Source organism: Tympanuchus pallidicinctus, unplaced genomic scaffold (assembly GCF_026119805.1).
Source record: "Tympanuchus pallidicinctus isolate F22 unplaced genomic scaffold, pur_lepc_1.0 scaffold3, whole genome shotgun sequence".
Taxonomy (NCBI): domain Eukaryota; kingdom Metazoa; phylum Chordata; class Aves; order Galliformes; family Phasianidae; genus Tympanuchus; species Tympanuchus pallidicinctus.
In genome coordinates, this window is record NW_026294747.1 from 60,986,602 (window position 1) to 61,003,385 (window position 16,784).

Consider the following 16,784-nt stretch of genomic DNA (forward strand, 5'->3'; position numbering starts at 1 on the left):
GGGGGAGCGAACAAAGGCAGGTGTGATCAACACCCCACAGGCTGGCTGCGTTGGGGTGAAATGCAGCACGTTCTGGGCTCCAGAGAGAGGAACCACCCCAGGAGCTCTGTGCCAAGGGGCTCCCCCTGGCCTGGGGCTGGATGAGGGCAAGTCAGAGCCCACTGCTCAATGGTGTAATAATGAAAACCACCAAAGCCTTCATCTTTCTGCCACAGCTCCGTCCCTACCCAGAGGAACTTGGCCCCTCACACCCTGTTATAATTGACCAGGTGCTCAGAGAAGAATTAATTAAGAGCTCAGTGTTGATAAGCAACGAACACAATTTACCATGCTCCATGTGACCGTGATGAGCCTCCACTCACTGACAGCAGTGTGGCTGATGTCCGGAATACCTCAGGGTGCCTCAGAGAAAGGAAAGCTGTGTCTGCCCCTAAATCTTTTTCCTCGACTGTGCTCCACATTGGGAATCCTCAGCACGTTCACTGCCTGAGAAAAGAGGAAAGCAGGTCCCTTTATTTTTATTTTATTATTTTATTTGATTATTTCATTATTTTATCTTGCCTTCCCTTTTATCTAATTTTATGTTTCGTTTTTACCCTGGGTAATTTGTGAGCTTCCTGGATGGAAAGTGCAGCAGAGGTGCGGCAGTTATTCACAAGGCTCTGGGAACCGTGATGATAAAAATCATTTAGCTTTAATTTATAGATACTATAAAAAAATAAGAAAAAAACCCCTCACTCTCTATTTCGAATATAGTAAGATTTATTTTTAATGTGACCAGCCTGCCTTCCTCAGCACTGGGGACACCTGTGTGTTTTATTGCCCCAGTACTGCAGCTTTACTGCTAAGAGCTGTCTATGGCCTCGAGCTGATTTAATGACAGCATCTTCAAACATCTGTCGGGTTGCTGGAAGATGTGGTACATGAGCAGAGGGCAATCCTCTCTTTCATATGCAGGGAAGTGAGTGGGAAGATAGTGGGCCTCAATGAAAGCCTTACCCCCTCCCAATAGGGCACAGCACCAACGTGAGATGGGGACAACTTCCTCCTGGCCACTTCCACCTGCTTCGTCTTGCTGCCTCCCTGCTGCTGGAGCAGCTCTCTGTGAGGTGAAATGGAAGGAGAGAGGATTGTAATCAACAACATGTGTTGCTTCGTACTGCCTCAAGTTCCCCCACCAAATCTGCCCATGTACATGTGCAGCTGGGAGCCTGTCAACTAGGACCTCAGCAGGCACCTCCCTGGCTAGCAGAAGAGCTTGGGAGAAGGAAATGTGGCGAAATACATCCATCCACCTAAACATCAATCCATCCAAACTTCCATCCATCCAAACTTCCATCCATTCAAACTTCCATCCACCCACCCACACATCTACTCATCCATCAGTCTGTCTGTCTGTCCATCCAACCTTTCAGCCTTCCATCCCAGGTCACCCATGACATCTTTCAGTCCCCCAGAACAGTCCTGCCTTTTCCCCCTGGCCCCCAGTGATCCCACCAATGCACCACACTCCCCCCAGGATCTCCTGCTGCCCTGGGAAGGGCTCCAAAGAAAGCTCCCAGCATTTGGCAAGAGCAACACCCCGCATCAGTTGAAGCCTGCTGCCATTAGCCCTTCTTGTCAAGATCCCCTTTCCTTCCTGAAGAGGTACAGATAACTATTCTTGCTGACAAATGAACTGCTCTAAAACCCAAAGCTTCATCCTGTGCCAGCAGATGGGGTTTGGAGCCTTTGCTCTGTAAGAGGAGATGTGTGGGGATTGAGGTGGCATTTGTTGAGTGAGGCTGCCCTGTCCTGTGGGACCTGCCAGCTCTGAGCAGAGCTCGGAGGGGAGAGGATGAGTGAGAAACCCAACACCCCTCTTGGCTCAGCGGTGGCTTAATTTAGAGCACAGGGGCTCTACTGTGGGGTTTTTCCATTTAAAGCTCATTCATATGTCATGCAAGGGGCAATGGCCCCAGTGCTTGCAGGGCAGCAGCAGCTGCTGGCTGCGGGCAAAGCAGTTTTCCTTTGTCCCTTTCTCCCTGCTTCCCCCCTGCAAAGGAGTTAAATGCATCTCCTCCTGACATCTCCCTGCTCTGCAGCCTTTCCAACGAGGCATTTGCTGCCAAGCTCCCAAAAACCAAAGTGACCAAGTGCTCTGGAAAGGCGACCGTCTCCCAGATGCAAAACCCCCATGGGTTCGATGCTTGGGGAGGGCACACACCACCCGCAGCCCAAATCCACGGCTCTAAATTGGAGCAGTTACAGTGGGATCAGCTTTGACCTGCTGGCTGATCCTCTGTCGCTTGGCTCAGCAGAGCCCAAGGCACGGAGAGCTTGCGCGTGTCGATACCATCTATATTTAACTGTGCTAATGCAACTTAATTCACGTTACGGCCAGCTGGGGCAGCGGGCTGCACTCTTGCAATGCTTGCTGTCTGTAGGTAAGGCTGCTTGTAACAGGCCGAGAGGAAAAGGCTGACAATTAATCGAAGGTCAACAGGATTTATTCCCAGTGGCTCAGCTGTACTTTTCAAATGGGATGCATCCATCAGGCACTTTCTGGCTGCTTAGTGGAAGCGCTCTGCTGAGCCAACCTTTGGTCTTTGGACCTGTGTTCATAGCACACGGTGGCTAAAAGCTGCCTGAATCCCAACAAGAAGTGTTCACAGCCTCAAATACCTACAGCAGAATTCACTTTAGAGCTGTTCTTCACAGCTTAACCGCCGCCACCAGCCTGCATCAGCAGCACAGAGCGTCGTCATCGCCATCAAAACTGCAAAGAGAGACTGAAAAAACTCAAAGCTTCTCAAAATGTGGCCTGTGATACGACTGTGCTGTGTGAAGGCTGTGCCAGTGAGGAAAAGCTGGGTGTTCACACTGCTTTTATCTGGCAGAGAGAGGCACAGTGATGGCTGGCTGCAAAGCGAAGCCAGTGAGATTGAAATGAGAGTTAACACACAAGATTTTAATAGGCTGGTTGTTGATCTGGTAGGAGAAACTTCCAAGGAAAGCAGGCAATCTGTGAGGTTTCAGATCAAGCCCAGCTGCATCCCTACAAGAAATGTAGCTCAAACAGCACATCAAAATGAGATTTTCTGGCTGAGGACCTGCAGCATGGGATTCTGCAGTGAGACCAGTGTTTGCAATGGTTTTGGTCTTCAAAGATCTCACTGAGTTTCTTAAATTCAATGACAAAACTATGTGAACTGTGCCTCTTCCACACCTTGAGAAAATGGGAATCAGCTGCTACAGGGGTCAATACGGGCAAAAGTCAAAGTCAGGTCACTCTGTTGGTAGTACAGAGGGAATTTATTTCAAAACTAAGGTGAAAACTGAGAAGGTCTGCAGAATTTGGCCAGAGTTCAGATCCCCAGTACTCTGTGATGGGAGACAGATTACACATTGCACATTCACTATGACTTATTTCTTCCCCCTTCTTCAAGGCATCTTCTGGTTGTGTGCATCAGGAAAAAAAAGGGAGAAAAAGGCTTCTGTGCAACCCCAAACAAGCATATGCTTAAAGAAACAAGTGTTGCAACACTTCAGAGGTTTCTACCATATGCTATCAAGCCATATGTGTTCTGTAACATCCAGCACTCCCATTTTCTCATCTGAGTTTCATCGGTTGATTCATTGCCACCTCAGGAAGGATTTTGCTAGAGAGCATTATGAGGACAGGAGACAAATACCAACCACTCATTGGAAAGGACAGCAGTTTTCCTCTTATGTACTTACGGGAAAATATTATTGATTCACACTTCTGTGTAAGCAAAATCAGAGTCTCCAGCTGCAAGCTGTCAGCCTGAGCTTAGCAGCCTCTGCATAGCAAAACCTCCACAGCTCAGGCCACGCTGTTGGGTGATCTCCCTACTGCAGGCTCTGAAAATATCTATAGGAGGTAGGCTGAATTATTCCCTTTGGTCTGCACTGCATTATGCATCATCAGGATGGAGCTGAACAGAAAGGAAGTGCTTGCAGCTCACTTGGACAAAACTTTGTCAAACACTCAATGCAGGATTTACAACTCCTCCAGCTGACAGGAGCGTACTGTGGGTTGCAAGATGGCCTTTCCTCTGGTGCTTCTGGCAGGGTGAGCAGGAGGAATCTGACAATAAGCAGTTTTGGCCCCACTTGTTAGAGAAAGACCCCTTTGCTCATGCTGGGTAGAGAGCAGTCATTTGCCCGTCCACAAATCCACTTTGGGATGGTGATGGCTGGGGTTAAAGCCTGACAAACTTCACGCTCACAAAAAGAGGCTGACAAAGCAAAGCAGAAAGAGAAGAGTTTTCAAAAGACTTTCATCTGAGAAACAAGGCAGCACTATTCAAAAATGACTAGCTCTCTATTTGCTTGTAATCCCCAAGGCTAGCTCTCTGCTGGCAGGCTGCATGCTAATGTCTTATTAGCTTGCATTTGGTGCTCTCATCCTGCTGCAAGAGAAAAGGACAGAGACGTAAGAGTTTTCAGCGCCTTCAAAAGTCCCTCCTCCGCTGTAATAAAGCTGCCTGCTTCCACCAGCACTTCTTTCTAATGAGAACAAGACCTGCCTGATGCATGGCTGCAGAGAAATTGGGGAATTCAGAACCCAGTTTCATATGGGATGAGCTATTACAGGGAGCTGCATTTAAGGTAAGTCTTACTGATTGGAGGAGCACTCCACAAAGATTTCCTTTCCCGTGGAAAGTCTACTGAGTTTCAGAAACCTTCTCTGCCATTATGTTCAAGCAAAGAAAGAAGCTGGGATGGTCAATAGAGAGCCTACAGAGTGCACTTGCTGATATTCTCAGGCTAGGCTAACCCACTCCCTCAGCACTAAAGTACTACAGACAGCCTTAGGCAGACGGGTGTCAGTGTGCTGATAACAACAGAACTTGGTTTGCTCCTGGCAGAGCTTTGGAAGGGGGCTGGCATAACTGTTGTAAGGCAAATTCCTTCATATGCTGATAAAGGCAGCAGTGTAAAGAATATCGAGCCCTCTCTTAAATGAAACCAGGGAGGCTTTGTCCCAAATCACACTGCAGAATTGCAGCTCTCTAAACTGCACCAAACTGTGGCATGTGTAGCCTGGGAGCCACCTGCTTGCTAACTTTTACAGCCTGAATTTGCCAACATGCAAAATCTTCTGTCTTTCTGTATTCCATCTCCATCTCTCCTTCTCTCCCACAAAAGCTGAAGACATGACATGCAAAACTACACTTCCAGGGCATTTCAATCCATGGGCACAACTCCTGGCCTCTCTCCTTTCTTTGCAGTTCAGAGGGCTCTGATTATCTTGCTTAACTCTTCTCTTGTTTCTGCTGCCGAATGGCCTGTAGAAAGATATCCTTCACTTGGTCCATTGTGTCTTGGTACAGCTTAAAGTCTTCCTCTTTCTTTCTCACAGTAGTCTCCAAAGCAGCCTTCAGAGCTTCATTCTCATCCAGCTGGATCACAAGCCTGTGAGGAAACAAAAGGAAACTTTCATGTGAGCTTTGGAGCTTCAAAACAAATTAGAACAGTGCTTCAGCTCCAGGGAAGAATTCACTGTAACACATGCTCTCTGGTAATTTTGTAACAGGCATGAGAAAGAGCAGACCTATAAACACTTGCTCCTTTTCTCGTAGAGACAGAAAAAGGTATCAGAAGGCAAAGATTCTTCTCAGATGTTTTGTTAAAGATCATGATTATTTTTTTTTTCCACCAATAAGCTTGCAATCAATAGCTAAGAAAAGAAAAAAATAAAGGTGTCTCTTTTGAAGTGCTTCATGTTGCTTTACATTTCTGGGTATCTGTGTCATTTTTAGGCAGCTGGTATAAGAATGATACAGGAAAACTCCACGCAGAGGATCTGTGATTTGTACAGTTTGCTGGTTTTCCTTCTGAGGAGCTGGTCCAGGTAAAATCACTGCTAGGAGGACAGCAATGAATGGGAACTATTACTGAATAGCAATACTGAATGGCAGCAATGCAGCATAGAGGAAGGGAAACCATACCTCGTGCTGAGCTCCTCTATCTGTGACTCCAGAGGCAGCTTGGACAGCTGGGCTGCAGAGAGCTCCTTCCTATCACTCATGTTCAAGGACAGCCTTGACTGACCAGCAGACTGACCTGGAAATTTCATCACAAAATGCAGTATTAGTAAAACAAGCAACACAAGCCATCTTTTCCACCACGTGAGACTTCAACTGAATCTCAGGATACAGTGAATAAACACAGTTGTACGTATACCCAAGAAGACAGTGCAAATATATAGGACAGAGTTTTATTTTAATCTCCTTCCAGCAAAATGAAAGCATGATGAATATGCATTTTGGGGCTAAATGTGTGTTTACCTATCTAAACAACAGGTGACAGTGTAGAAGCAAACAAAAAGTATGATTTTAATGTCTATCATTGTATTTCACTTTAACTAATGACAGCTGTTGCTTACTGAAGGCCAGCGATGTGGCACTCATTAAGACAGCTTTTTGAAAGTAATTGGTGATCCTCAGCATAAACATAATCTAGATTAAACTCAGTAAAGTAATTAAACATGTATTTCAAATGAAGATTGTAAATGGAGAATGCTTTCCAAAACAAAGTCCTCTCAGAACACGGAGTGTTGTTCCTATGATTTTAAATGGACCCAAAATCTTATTTCAGGGCTATATAGGAAGGGTTATGTGAAAATATACCTCAAATTTACCTTTGGGAGTGGAGAATCAAATTGGGAGTGAGCAAGGAATCCCTACAGCAGGAGGTTCGGAGAAGGCAAGCAAGGTCAGTGTGCTCACAAAGCTCAGAAAATAATGCAGGAAGCAACCAGAACTACTGGAAGAAAAGCCGGACTTAATCTCAAGGGAATGAACTTATCTCAACACCAGAGGGTGTCCATCATTGTAGATAAACAGCTGTGTCAGTTGAGTAAACGTAAATGGCTTTCCCTAAAATAATCCACAGAATGTGCTGCCTTTCTGAGCCAGCCAGAGCAATAAGGAGGAAGTGCCTGCGTGGCTCAGTCCAAAACAATGTAACAACCAAACAAACCGACCCCTGAAAGGAAGAACAGGCTTCAGGAGGCTTCAAGCCATGTGTTCTTCTTGGTAGCTGAGGACATCATGATGCTTTGACTTGTAATGTGAACCATGTTTGATTCAACTGCATCTCACAATTGCTTGTGTTGTGATTTCAGTATATTGTTGTATCACTCTTCTACATTAAAATCCCTTGTAATGCAAATACCTTCAAATAAGTACATTTAGTATTAAAACATTGAATCCTTCTCATATGGAATATCTAACAGAACATGGTAGGGGAACACTCTGAGTATGAAACCTATGAGGAGAAAGGTTATACTTTATAACCATAAAATGGTTCACAACTTGATGTTGTGTTTCACAGGACTGAGGAAAACCTGCTTTTAATCTCCTCTGGGATTATTCTCTGCTAATTAGAAATTTGGATAAGACAGAAAAAAAAACCCTAAACCATCATTAATTTTAAAACATGACTGAGTTGTTTCTAACTACTCAGCATCCCTTGAAATGAGGAGACTAGGAACTTTAGATTAGTAATTAGATCAGCTCACTCCAATTTTGCATTTTCAAAAAGAAAACATTATGTTAATTAGTGGGTTCTCTAGTCTATTTTATGCTCAAGTTTTCATTCCTTATTTCCTCAATTATCTGGCATGAAAGAATTTATATAACCTACATAGTTTGCTGAAGAGCTATATTACAGCCTTGTAGGCTTGTTTCTTGTATAAACTCCAGAGAGTTTTGGCACACCACAAAGGGCAGAGCTCTCTTCAAACAGCTGTGGTGAAAGACTGTTACCTCCTCATCTCATGGACTTACAGATTTCTTCTTACCAATCTTACTGCCAATCTTTTTCTACATTTGTTTCTAGTCCTTAGGCAGACGTGGCTAATGAACAAAATATTTAGTAAGAAGAGATCTGTCAAGCTGGTAAGAAAAGCCTGCCTCCTTCAGCTCTGAAATGCCAGCCTCTCAGAGGTGAGTTACCAAACTGTATTGGCCAAAATGGCTCTGAACCTGAAGAGTTTATCACCATCTCAATTTGAGGGTGCAAGGGAAATTCAAGTTTGCCACATGCAGGATAGCAGAATGCTTTACACAACCAGGCTGCATAAAAGTTTAAGCTCTAAATATCAGTTTCTCCTCTAGCAGACAACACCAAGATGCCACTATAAATTTAAGGCAATAGGTCAGAAGAGAAAGCCTGGATTGATGGCTTATTTCCAAACTCACCTGCCTACTGCCTGTCTCAACACACATTCTGATTTCTTCCTCAGAAAAAACCATCTGAGGGCTCCAACACCTCTTACATCCAATTCCTACTGGGAATCACAACTGGTACCCTATGCTACTACTTCTGTGAGGCCCTGCAACACTCTTCTATCAGAATGATGTCCTGTATCCCAGAGCCCAAAGGCTGCAACAATTGGCTTCCAAGCCCTGTTCTGTCTGACACGGTGCTGGTCACTGAACTGCACCTTTCTGTTTTCTGGAGGGAGTCTCTCTATTGGGATCTAAGCTTTTCTGCATCACTTAATACAGTCAGTTAGTACAGTTAAAACAGGTCTGCAAGTCAGAAGAAAAAGACATGAAAATAAGCCAGTGTTGGCTGGGGCTTTTGTTAAGGGCTCAACAGTTCTGCTCCAAGGAACTGATCCATATTTTACAGAGGGAAGCAGGAAGTACTCATCTGGGACAAAGGTTCTTCTGAATCCTATTCCTGTGAATTCAATTCTCTCTCTACGCTGGATGAGTGAAAGGCAGTGCTTCATTTGAGGTCCTAAGCACTGTGTGCACCTTTACATCAGGGGCCTAGCTCCCCTGGATGAATTGAGACCACAGTGAACACCATGTGATTTCTTGCACCATTACACTGCTCCAAAGAGATTGTATTGCCAAACAAGGATATGACCAAGAGCACTGCAATGAGAGATGCAAATAAATACAACACAGCCATGGTAGCATTTCTTACCTTGCCTAACCCACATCAAAGGAGAAACAAGACATCAGGTGGAAAGGGAGGTCACTGTTCATAAAGGCCATGGTGCTCAATGCAGATCAGCTGTAAGAAGCTGATCAGGTGGGATTAGTACACAAAGTAGTGCTGGATGCAGTCACTATAGAAAACCACACTATGCAGCTACTGAGCTCTATGGCCAAGGATCACATGTTCCAGTGTAGGGCAGGCCAAGAGCACGTATCAACACTGCAGTGAAACTTGTGATCTCTCTAGTAACTGCAACTCAGTCTGATGCCATCCCAGTATTTGTTGAATTGAAATTCCTATTACTACTGTTGGTCTGCAGGCATTTAAACTCTTTTTACTTTATGAAAATACATACAAAAATGGGAATTTCTGGAAAAGTTTCCTTTAGAATATGTGTCATTTTATTGGTTTAGACACTTGACAGAATCAGAGTCCTTAAGCAATAAAAGAATCTGATCAGGGAAATAAAAATTTAACATCCGCCATGAATTCTCCTCCTTTAACTATGCTAGTAAGGCTTTCATATTTATAGCTGAAGATTAACATGTTCATGGGATAATAAATTACACCGGATCTAATTACTACATCACCAGCAATAGTTTTTCATAGATGCTGACAGGCCTTAAATTGGGATGCGTCCTTTAATTCTGTTCTTAACCTTCAGATGAATCTCCCAGGCAGAAGTACAAAGGGAACAGAGCAGTGGTCATGCTGGGGACACAGTTCTTTCTGTAGACCACCAACCCTATGAAAACAAGATACTGCAAAAGTCCTGGTCTCACTTAAATCTGTGGCTTAAATTTGCTGTTGAACAAAGAGCAGTGAGGAGTTCATCTTTGGTATCAGTCCACTGTTGGTCCAAAGCCCTGGGTATAAGGTCAAGCATTTATGTAGGTTTGAGAGATGAGAGTCCAAATGTTGCTGCTGTCTGTTAACCAGTGATGTGAGATGGGGGACAAAGTTGTAGGTAAGAGCTCCACCTCACCTGTTTTGCTCCTCAGAGGAGGTTTCTGTGTACTTGTGAGCCTCCCTGGATCCATTTGTAGTTTTTCAAGCTGCTGCTCCAAAATGACACATCGCCGCCGCTCTTCCTGAAGTCTCTTCTCAGCTTCCAAGACTTTATCACTGCCTTCTTCTATCCTGATACCAAAAAAAAGGTGGTTCAAAGCTTAGTTATGCTGTGATTATAAAGAATCAGCCAGTCTTAGCACTGAATTTCATGCTGCATAGCTCCCAACAGGGGGAATGGGAGAGTTTTCCATGCATCCAAACTCAGAAATTCCAGTGCAGTTCTTCCAGATGACATCCTTTCAATTTGAAAAACAGAATTAACTAATGAGTATAATTATAAATAATAGGTTCATTAATAGAGGCTGCCTAGATCCCTCAACACCAGCCACCTGTGTGAATTTCCTACTCAGATGAGCAGGCAAACTGCAGAGAGCTTTTATTGCAGGGAGAAAAAGACTGCATTTTTTTTTAACACTGAGAAGGAAATTTGGAAGGAAAACAGTTTATGAAAACACTGCCTAGCATTTAGCTGTTCTGCATCAGTTATCTGCAAGCACAAAAAGAAGCTGGATGTTACTTTTAATAAACTTGGTCATTAGATACCCTGTGGAAGGAAAGAAGTGGAAGAAAAGGCAATGGCTCACCCTGCAGTACAGTAAGGAAGAGCAAACCACCTCTCTGTTCACCTCCCATAACATCTTAGCAAATTATCCAGATGTGCACTCACAGATGCAGTCAGTGGTGCTTCTCATGGGGGCAGAGTCTGACATCAAATGATGAAGAGGAATTGAAAGCTAGAGAGAATCCTGAATGGACTCAGTGTATTGGATGGTGCAGAATAAGAAAACTCCCTTGGCCCCATGGGTGATAGTGGATTATTCCTTGAATCAAAAGATGTGATTAGCCTTACTTCCCTCCCAACCAACATAACTAAACAAAATATTACAACTATAATAAAGTTATATCATTGCATTTAAAAATCTAGCTACAGGCAAGGCTCTGACCTCCTGTGGCAGTGAATTACCATGCTGGTGACAGGCCATGTGAAGTTGTATTTCTCCTCGGTGGTTCTGAATTGATTAAACTATTGTTTGACCAGGTGTTCCCACTGCAGTTTTCTCCACAAACAATGGAGAAAAATGACAAGACTAGTTGAGTTTTATGAAGTTTTCCACCAACATGAGCAGCAAACTGAAATCTTGCTCCAGCTTTTCCCCTCCCAAAGTAGGGCCCAATCCTACAGCCTGCTAACAACACAGGGTGTTCTCACAGTATATTCTGCTCTGCAGTAAACAGCAGTGAAATACAGTCTGAAGTTCTAAAGCCTGCTGTAGAGAAATCCTACTTGTGTAACCATTCCCAGTGCTCTCCTCTTGGCTTAAGCACTGTATACATCCCTTGAGTTTGTTGACCTATTCTCCAACACAGGAAGGGGAGAGGAGGAATGCCTCCCTTTTTTACATATATTCCTGTTGAAATATAACTGGATGTTACATTATCCTGAGGTCTTCCAAGAATTATTGCATACAATCTCACAGAATTTACTTTACCTGCAGGAGCCCGTGATAAATGTGTTGCAACTGTGGAGCTGCTGAATCATCAGTCTATGGTACATTTTACTTATAACTGTGCATTTCATTGCCTCTGCATTCTTCATTATCCCATATTCACAACGGCCCCAATTCAGCAATCACTCACACCTCCACCCTTACCTAATTGCACAGCTCTATTAAAGTCACTGGGCTTACAGACATGAACAAAATGATCCCAGTGCATATTTCTAGGACTTATTCCTTAAAAGCACAGGAGGTGATTTATGTTTTAGAACTGTGGTAAAGGTGGGTTTTTTTGACTGTGATTAATTGTACAGAACAAAAATTGGATAAGTGAGAAATGATCACTAGTGCAAAATAAAGCAAGCAAGCAAATAGTTCTTATCATTTTCAAAAAACACTGGGAAAAAATATCTTCTTACAAGCTGGAATAGAGATTTGGGAATGAGATATTATGCACTCTCTGACTGGGAAAAAGTTAGTGGCTGAATGGTTTCTAAAGAGCAAAGACTGCTTTGCTTGCCCTCTGAAAGCATAGCTTGATTTTAACCTTGTCTCAAGTTGAATAATGAGAACAAAAATATCACTTCTATCCTTCAGTTAAACCAGAAGAAATTCATTTAAAAGGTGAAACTTAGAAGAATGTGAAATGCTTCTCAAGCAGAAGTTGGGTTATAATTACAGTATTTCTTACTGATGGATAATACTGCTGCCTCAGTAATGCCACACATACACAAATACACCAACTCCAGTTTTACCTAAGTGTAGCAGGCTTGAAGATCACTCCATTTTTTCTGTACTTTAAGAGAATAAATACATATAATAAAAAAAAAATCATCAACTAGGCAGTGAAATTGAGCAGAAGAATTTGAAAAGCCACTATTTAAGGAATGTATCACGCTGGCAGAGCGTAGCATAGCAGACAGCATGGCACAGACTCTCACGTGTCTCAGCCACTCCTTAAGCACAGCATCCCATAAGGGACACTGGCAGAATCAGTTGCTACCTTTTCTGCAGCACAGCGACCAGTTCCAGGAGCCTGTCTCTCTCCACTTCTGCAGCCTGGCACAGGGCCTTGTGCTCTGTGATCTGCATTTGCAGCACTTTGAAATCCAGGCTGTCGATGCCAGCAAGCCTAAAAGCAGCAGAAGCATAAAAGTGTCTGTTTCTCATTTCACGAATGAAAGAGATGACAGCATTTGAAAAAACATATCAAAATACACTTGTCTGAAGACCAGCCAGGCTCACTACCTCCCCCCCAGCATCAATCCCCATATTGCAGTATATGGGATATGTGGAAGCAAAGCCACTCTTTCCAACAGTGCTCTCCCCCTTCCCATCACCCTTGAAAACAAACTTCCCCCTGCCATCAGTTCACAGATTCTCCTCCTGCTGCTGCTGCCAAAGTAAGAGAATCCTACATGGGGATTCTCCAAAGTGCCACACTAGGCTATTAAATGGCTTGCTATTGATTTTCTCTAACGGAAAGGCTTCAGGCAGCATTAGTAAAATGGCCTTTCTTGTTCCTAATATGCGATGAAATGAATCTCCACGTATCTCTTTGTTATGTACTTCATTTCTCCTCTTCCCTCTCTGCACAGGAGTATTCAGAAATATCTCCTTTAGAGCCAAGAGCAGGAGAAACCATAGTGGTTGAGGATGAAAAATGGAAAAAAAGGGGCATAAAACTAGCAACTGATTAAAAAAGCAAGACAGCAAGGAGACACTACAGCCTTTGTCAAAACCCTCTAACAGTATCAGACAGATGGTAAAAGAAGCTGCCATTTACTAAAACAAGGCAGCTAAAGGCTGCCAGCAGCTTGTGGAGTACAACAGGTTCTCTTTCTTGTTTCAGATAAGTCGATACACATACCTTCCAGGTGTGATGTTGCTACTGAGAAGGGAAGGTTTGGTAGCTGCTGATTCTATAAGCATATGGCCCATCTTGGACACCGTGCTGAAAGGAAGAAAGCTTTGTTAAACACTGACCTCTACAGAGGGCAGTCCTCCAAGAACTCCTCTGATTTTCCAATGTCTGTGTTTATTGCTGCCTTGCAGGGGAGAGCCTCCTAGAGCCTCCTGAGGGAGTATCACACAGGCTTTGCACACAGCATAGCTCAGCTTGCTGTCCAACCCCACAACACACTGCAAAAACACCTGGAGTGTTCAGTGTACAAAATATGAAGCTCAGTTTTTCATCTCTGTGCTTCCAGAGGTACTTTGCTGGCACCTCATGCCAACATTTTGTACCACAACATTGTAGCATGTGGATGTCAAGAGTAGCCACAGAGCAACTGGTGAGCAGAACCACCAGAACCAACCTAACCCCTGTTCCACAACAAGGTGCAGAACTTTAATTCTTGAGTTCAGCCATCTGAAGGCAATTCCCTGTAGATGTAGCCCATGTTTTCTGGTCTTTAAGCTGCAGCTAACATAGGATAAAGCCTTAATATAGCATAACAGCTACCTAGGCTGTGACTGGTTAACCCATCCCAAAACCAAGTGGAGGTTGGTAACGACAGGCACGGCCCAGCCTTAAACTGCAGATTTTTACTTTAACGTCTCCAAGGGGCTTTAGATCCTATTTATAGCATTTTTCATTTCATCTTTCTTGATAGGAAAAGATGATTCACTGAAGTAAAATGGAATAGATGTTTCATCAGCTTATTAAAGTTAATGGAATGAGTGAGCCCTGCTGACCACATTATTAACAGCTCTTGCAGATTCAAGAGCTTTGCTGCCTACCTGATATCAGCCATTGCCTGGCCAGCACTGTGTTAGCTACATGCACAAGCAATAATTTATGCATTGCACTTAGGGGCTCCTACAAAGCCTGCACCCAGCCCAGCTTTCATGTTCACCCTCCTGCTTACTATCAGCAGACATTTGAAGTAACTGGCAAAAGAAAAAAATAAGTGGATAGATCACAGATTTGCCCCATGAGAGCACTACATCTGTGAAGTTACAAGTCAGAGAATAAAGCCAATTGGGAGAGCAGAACCCTGGAGATGCTACCACTCTGCAAGAGAAACTTTCAATTAAGGATGGTGTGCTAACACTCATTTCAGAACAGCCTGAAGAGCCCTTTTAAAATGTTGTGGTGATGTTCTACTTAGACACAGGGAGACATCTGGCAATTTTCAGGCCAGTCTTGGTGTCTAAAGTTATGTGGTAGTCTAGCTAAGGTTTCAAAAGAGAAATTAGTTGGAACTTTAAGATGGTAAAAAGTTTACTCCTTCTGAGAATACCCACTTCAAATCCTCCTTAGCAACAAACCCAGCATTTTAACAGGAAAGAATACAGCTTGCTCTGGTGTTGTGGTACCTTCACAGAGCCAGGCTGAGCCACAGCCTCATCAGCGTGAACGAAAATCAGACTACAGTTGTGCAGATGAGCATAACTTACATGGACTTCAGTAAGGCTTTTAAAAGGATGCTTGTTAAGAGTAAAGAATGTGGTGTGCTTTCAACATATCTGCAAGGAAACACTACTCAAAGCATCTTTATTGATTTAAGCAATGCACTGGTGATTTACTGTTTACCTAAAATGGAGTTGTGTATTAATTTGCCACCCTATTTTCAGAATGCTGCTCATTAGAAGCCCTGTTTCTCCTAAGAGAGAAGAATCACAGGCACTTAAGCTAACCACATAAACATTATCTGAGCTGGAGAAAGAGAATTAGCTGCACTACCATCACGCCAAATGTAGTAATGTCTGCAAGTCTGTGTATCCTTTTCTGTTCCAGGACAAATGTCCAAGAGACAATGTGATTACAGATTCCCATATACCGTAAGCAGCCTGCCACAACCACTGGCAGACAGCACTAGTGGCCTGATGAAGTTGTCTGGGAAAACCATGCTTCTGAATAACTGACAGCAATGTTAAAGACTGACATTAGGGTCTTCTTACCGAGCAGATGCAATCCTTCCAGCCTGATCACTGGCTGATGTCAGGGGATTAAGCCCAGAAAAACGTAGATCTTCTGAGTGAGCACAGGGTGGTGTAACAACAGCTCCTGAATTGTCCCCTTGATGGGCTGATTTCTTCTGTTAATGTTGGAGCAGGTTACAAAACCAATTACACAGTTCAAAGAAGAAGAGCTGCATCAGTCTGATCAGCAGATCACCATTATTGCTAGAAGCATGCCAGAACTTTTAGTATACAGGACCTGCTCAGAAATGTTTATTTAGTTTCTAATCATCGCAGAACACAAAGCAAATGTCAGAAAGAAGTGCAGTTTCATGTAAGATCATAGGGTATACACATGTCACTAGAGAACCTACAGTGCAGCACTGCCAGTACGGTTGGTTTGTGTCCCAGTCACAAGATTTATCTTGGATTCAACACTCCAGCCCCCATTTCCAAGGTATCTGACAGATTCATAACCTCATATAGCCCTACAAGGGTTTTATATCTATGGGAACTGGATATCTACTCTTAAAAAATCAGACCACAGAAGAAGCCTTTGATATGTTAGTGGACTGCCTGTCAATTTCTATGCCTGTGTTCTAGCCATACCACCATCTTGTTGAAGACATCTTAACCCATTAGCAGCCAATCCTTCTGATTCTGGGCACGGTGGACAACTGCTGATGCTGGCCTCACCTACATTTGCCTGCCTGCATCCTTCAGCAGCCAAGGATGGGCAATACTGACAAATCCCTACTGTGGCCCCATCCCTGCCATCAGGTATTCCACATCCTGGGTGTGGAGCCACGTGCTGATGGCATTAATATCCCTGTGTTTTCTGCTGTTTAAACATGTTGTGTACAAACAAGAAAGAAAATTGGAGTTACAAGAGAGAATTCCTACACCATCATTCCAGAACAGAAGTGACTGTCAGTAGGGCAGGTACCATCATGGTTAACATCAGAGAAGGGAGTGGAAAAGCAGATCTGAAATGATTACAAGCATGCATTTCTAGTTCATTTCTTCTGACTACCTGAAGTGTGAGTTGCCCAATCTCCTCTTCCAGCTCTTTAACCTTTGCTTCTCGTTCAGCCACCATCTGCCTGAGTTGCTCTATAAGGCAGTTTTGTTTCTGAGCCTCATTGTTCAAGTGCTGTCCTAGCAATTGCTGGGATTCTTTGTTCTTCTCGTCCTGCTGGCTCAGGTGCTTTAAGATTTCCTGCATTTGTTTCTGCTGGCTCTGATAAAATAGAAATAATGAGTGAAATACACATTTTTGTACACAATGATTAGTAAGACTCTGTGCATGGTCTAGATTCCTCCAAGAAAAACACACATTTATGA

At 43.6% G+C, this 16,784-nt stretch overlaps 1 protein-coding gene across 3 annotated transcripts in view; it reads right to left on the reverse strand.

Moving 5' to 3' along the window:
- Positions 1–2,473: 2,473 nt before the first annotated feature.
- Positions 2,474–16,784, reverse strand: part of CCDC13 (coiled-coil domain containing 13) — a 32,479-nt gene continuing 18,168 nt past the window's right edge. For all 3 annotated transcript variants that reach the window (XM_052695044.1, XM_052695046.1, XM_052695045.1), the window contains exons 10-16: positions 16,474–16,680; positions 15,441–15,577; positions 13,405–13,488; positions 12,538–12,666; positions 9,953–10,107; positions 5,958–6,072; positions 2,474–5,421 (exon numbers count right to left, since the gene is read on the reverse strand). In XM_052695044.1, coding sequence (XP_052551004.1) covers positions 5,262–5,421; positions 5,958–6,072; positions 9,953–10,107; positions 12,538–12,666; positions 13,405–13,488; positions 15,441–15,577; positions 16,474–16,680 — 987 coding nt within the window. In that variant the 3' untranslated portion in view covers positions 2,474–5,261. The remainder of the gene's footprint in view (positions 5,422–5,957; positions 6,073–9,952; positions 10,108–12,537; positions 12,667–13,404; positions 13,489–15,440; positions 15,578–16,473; positions 16,681–16,784) is intronic.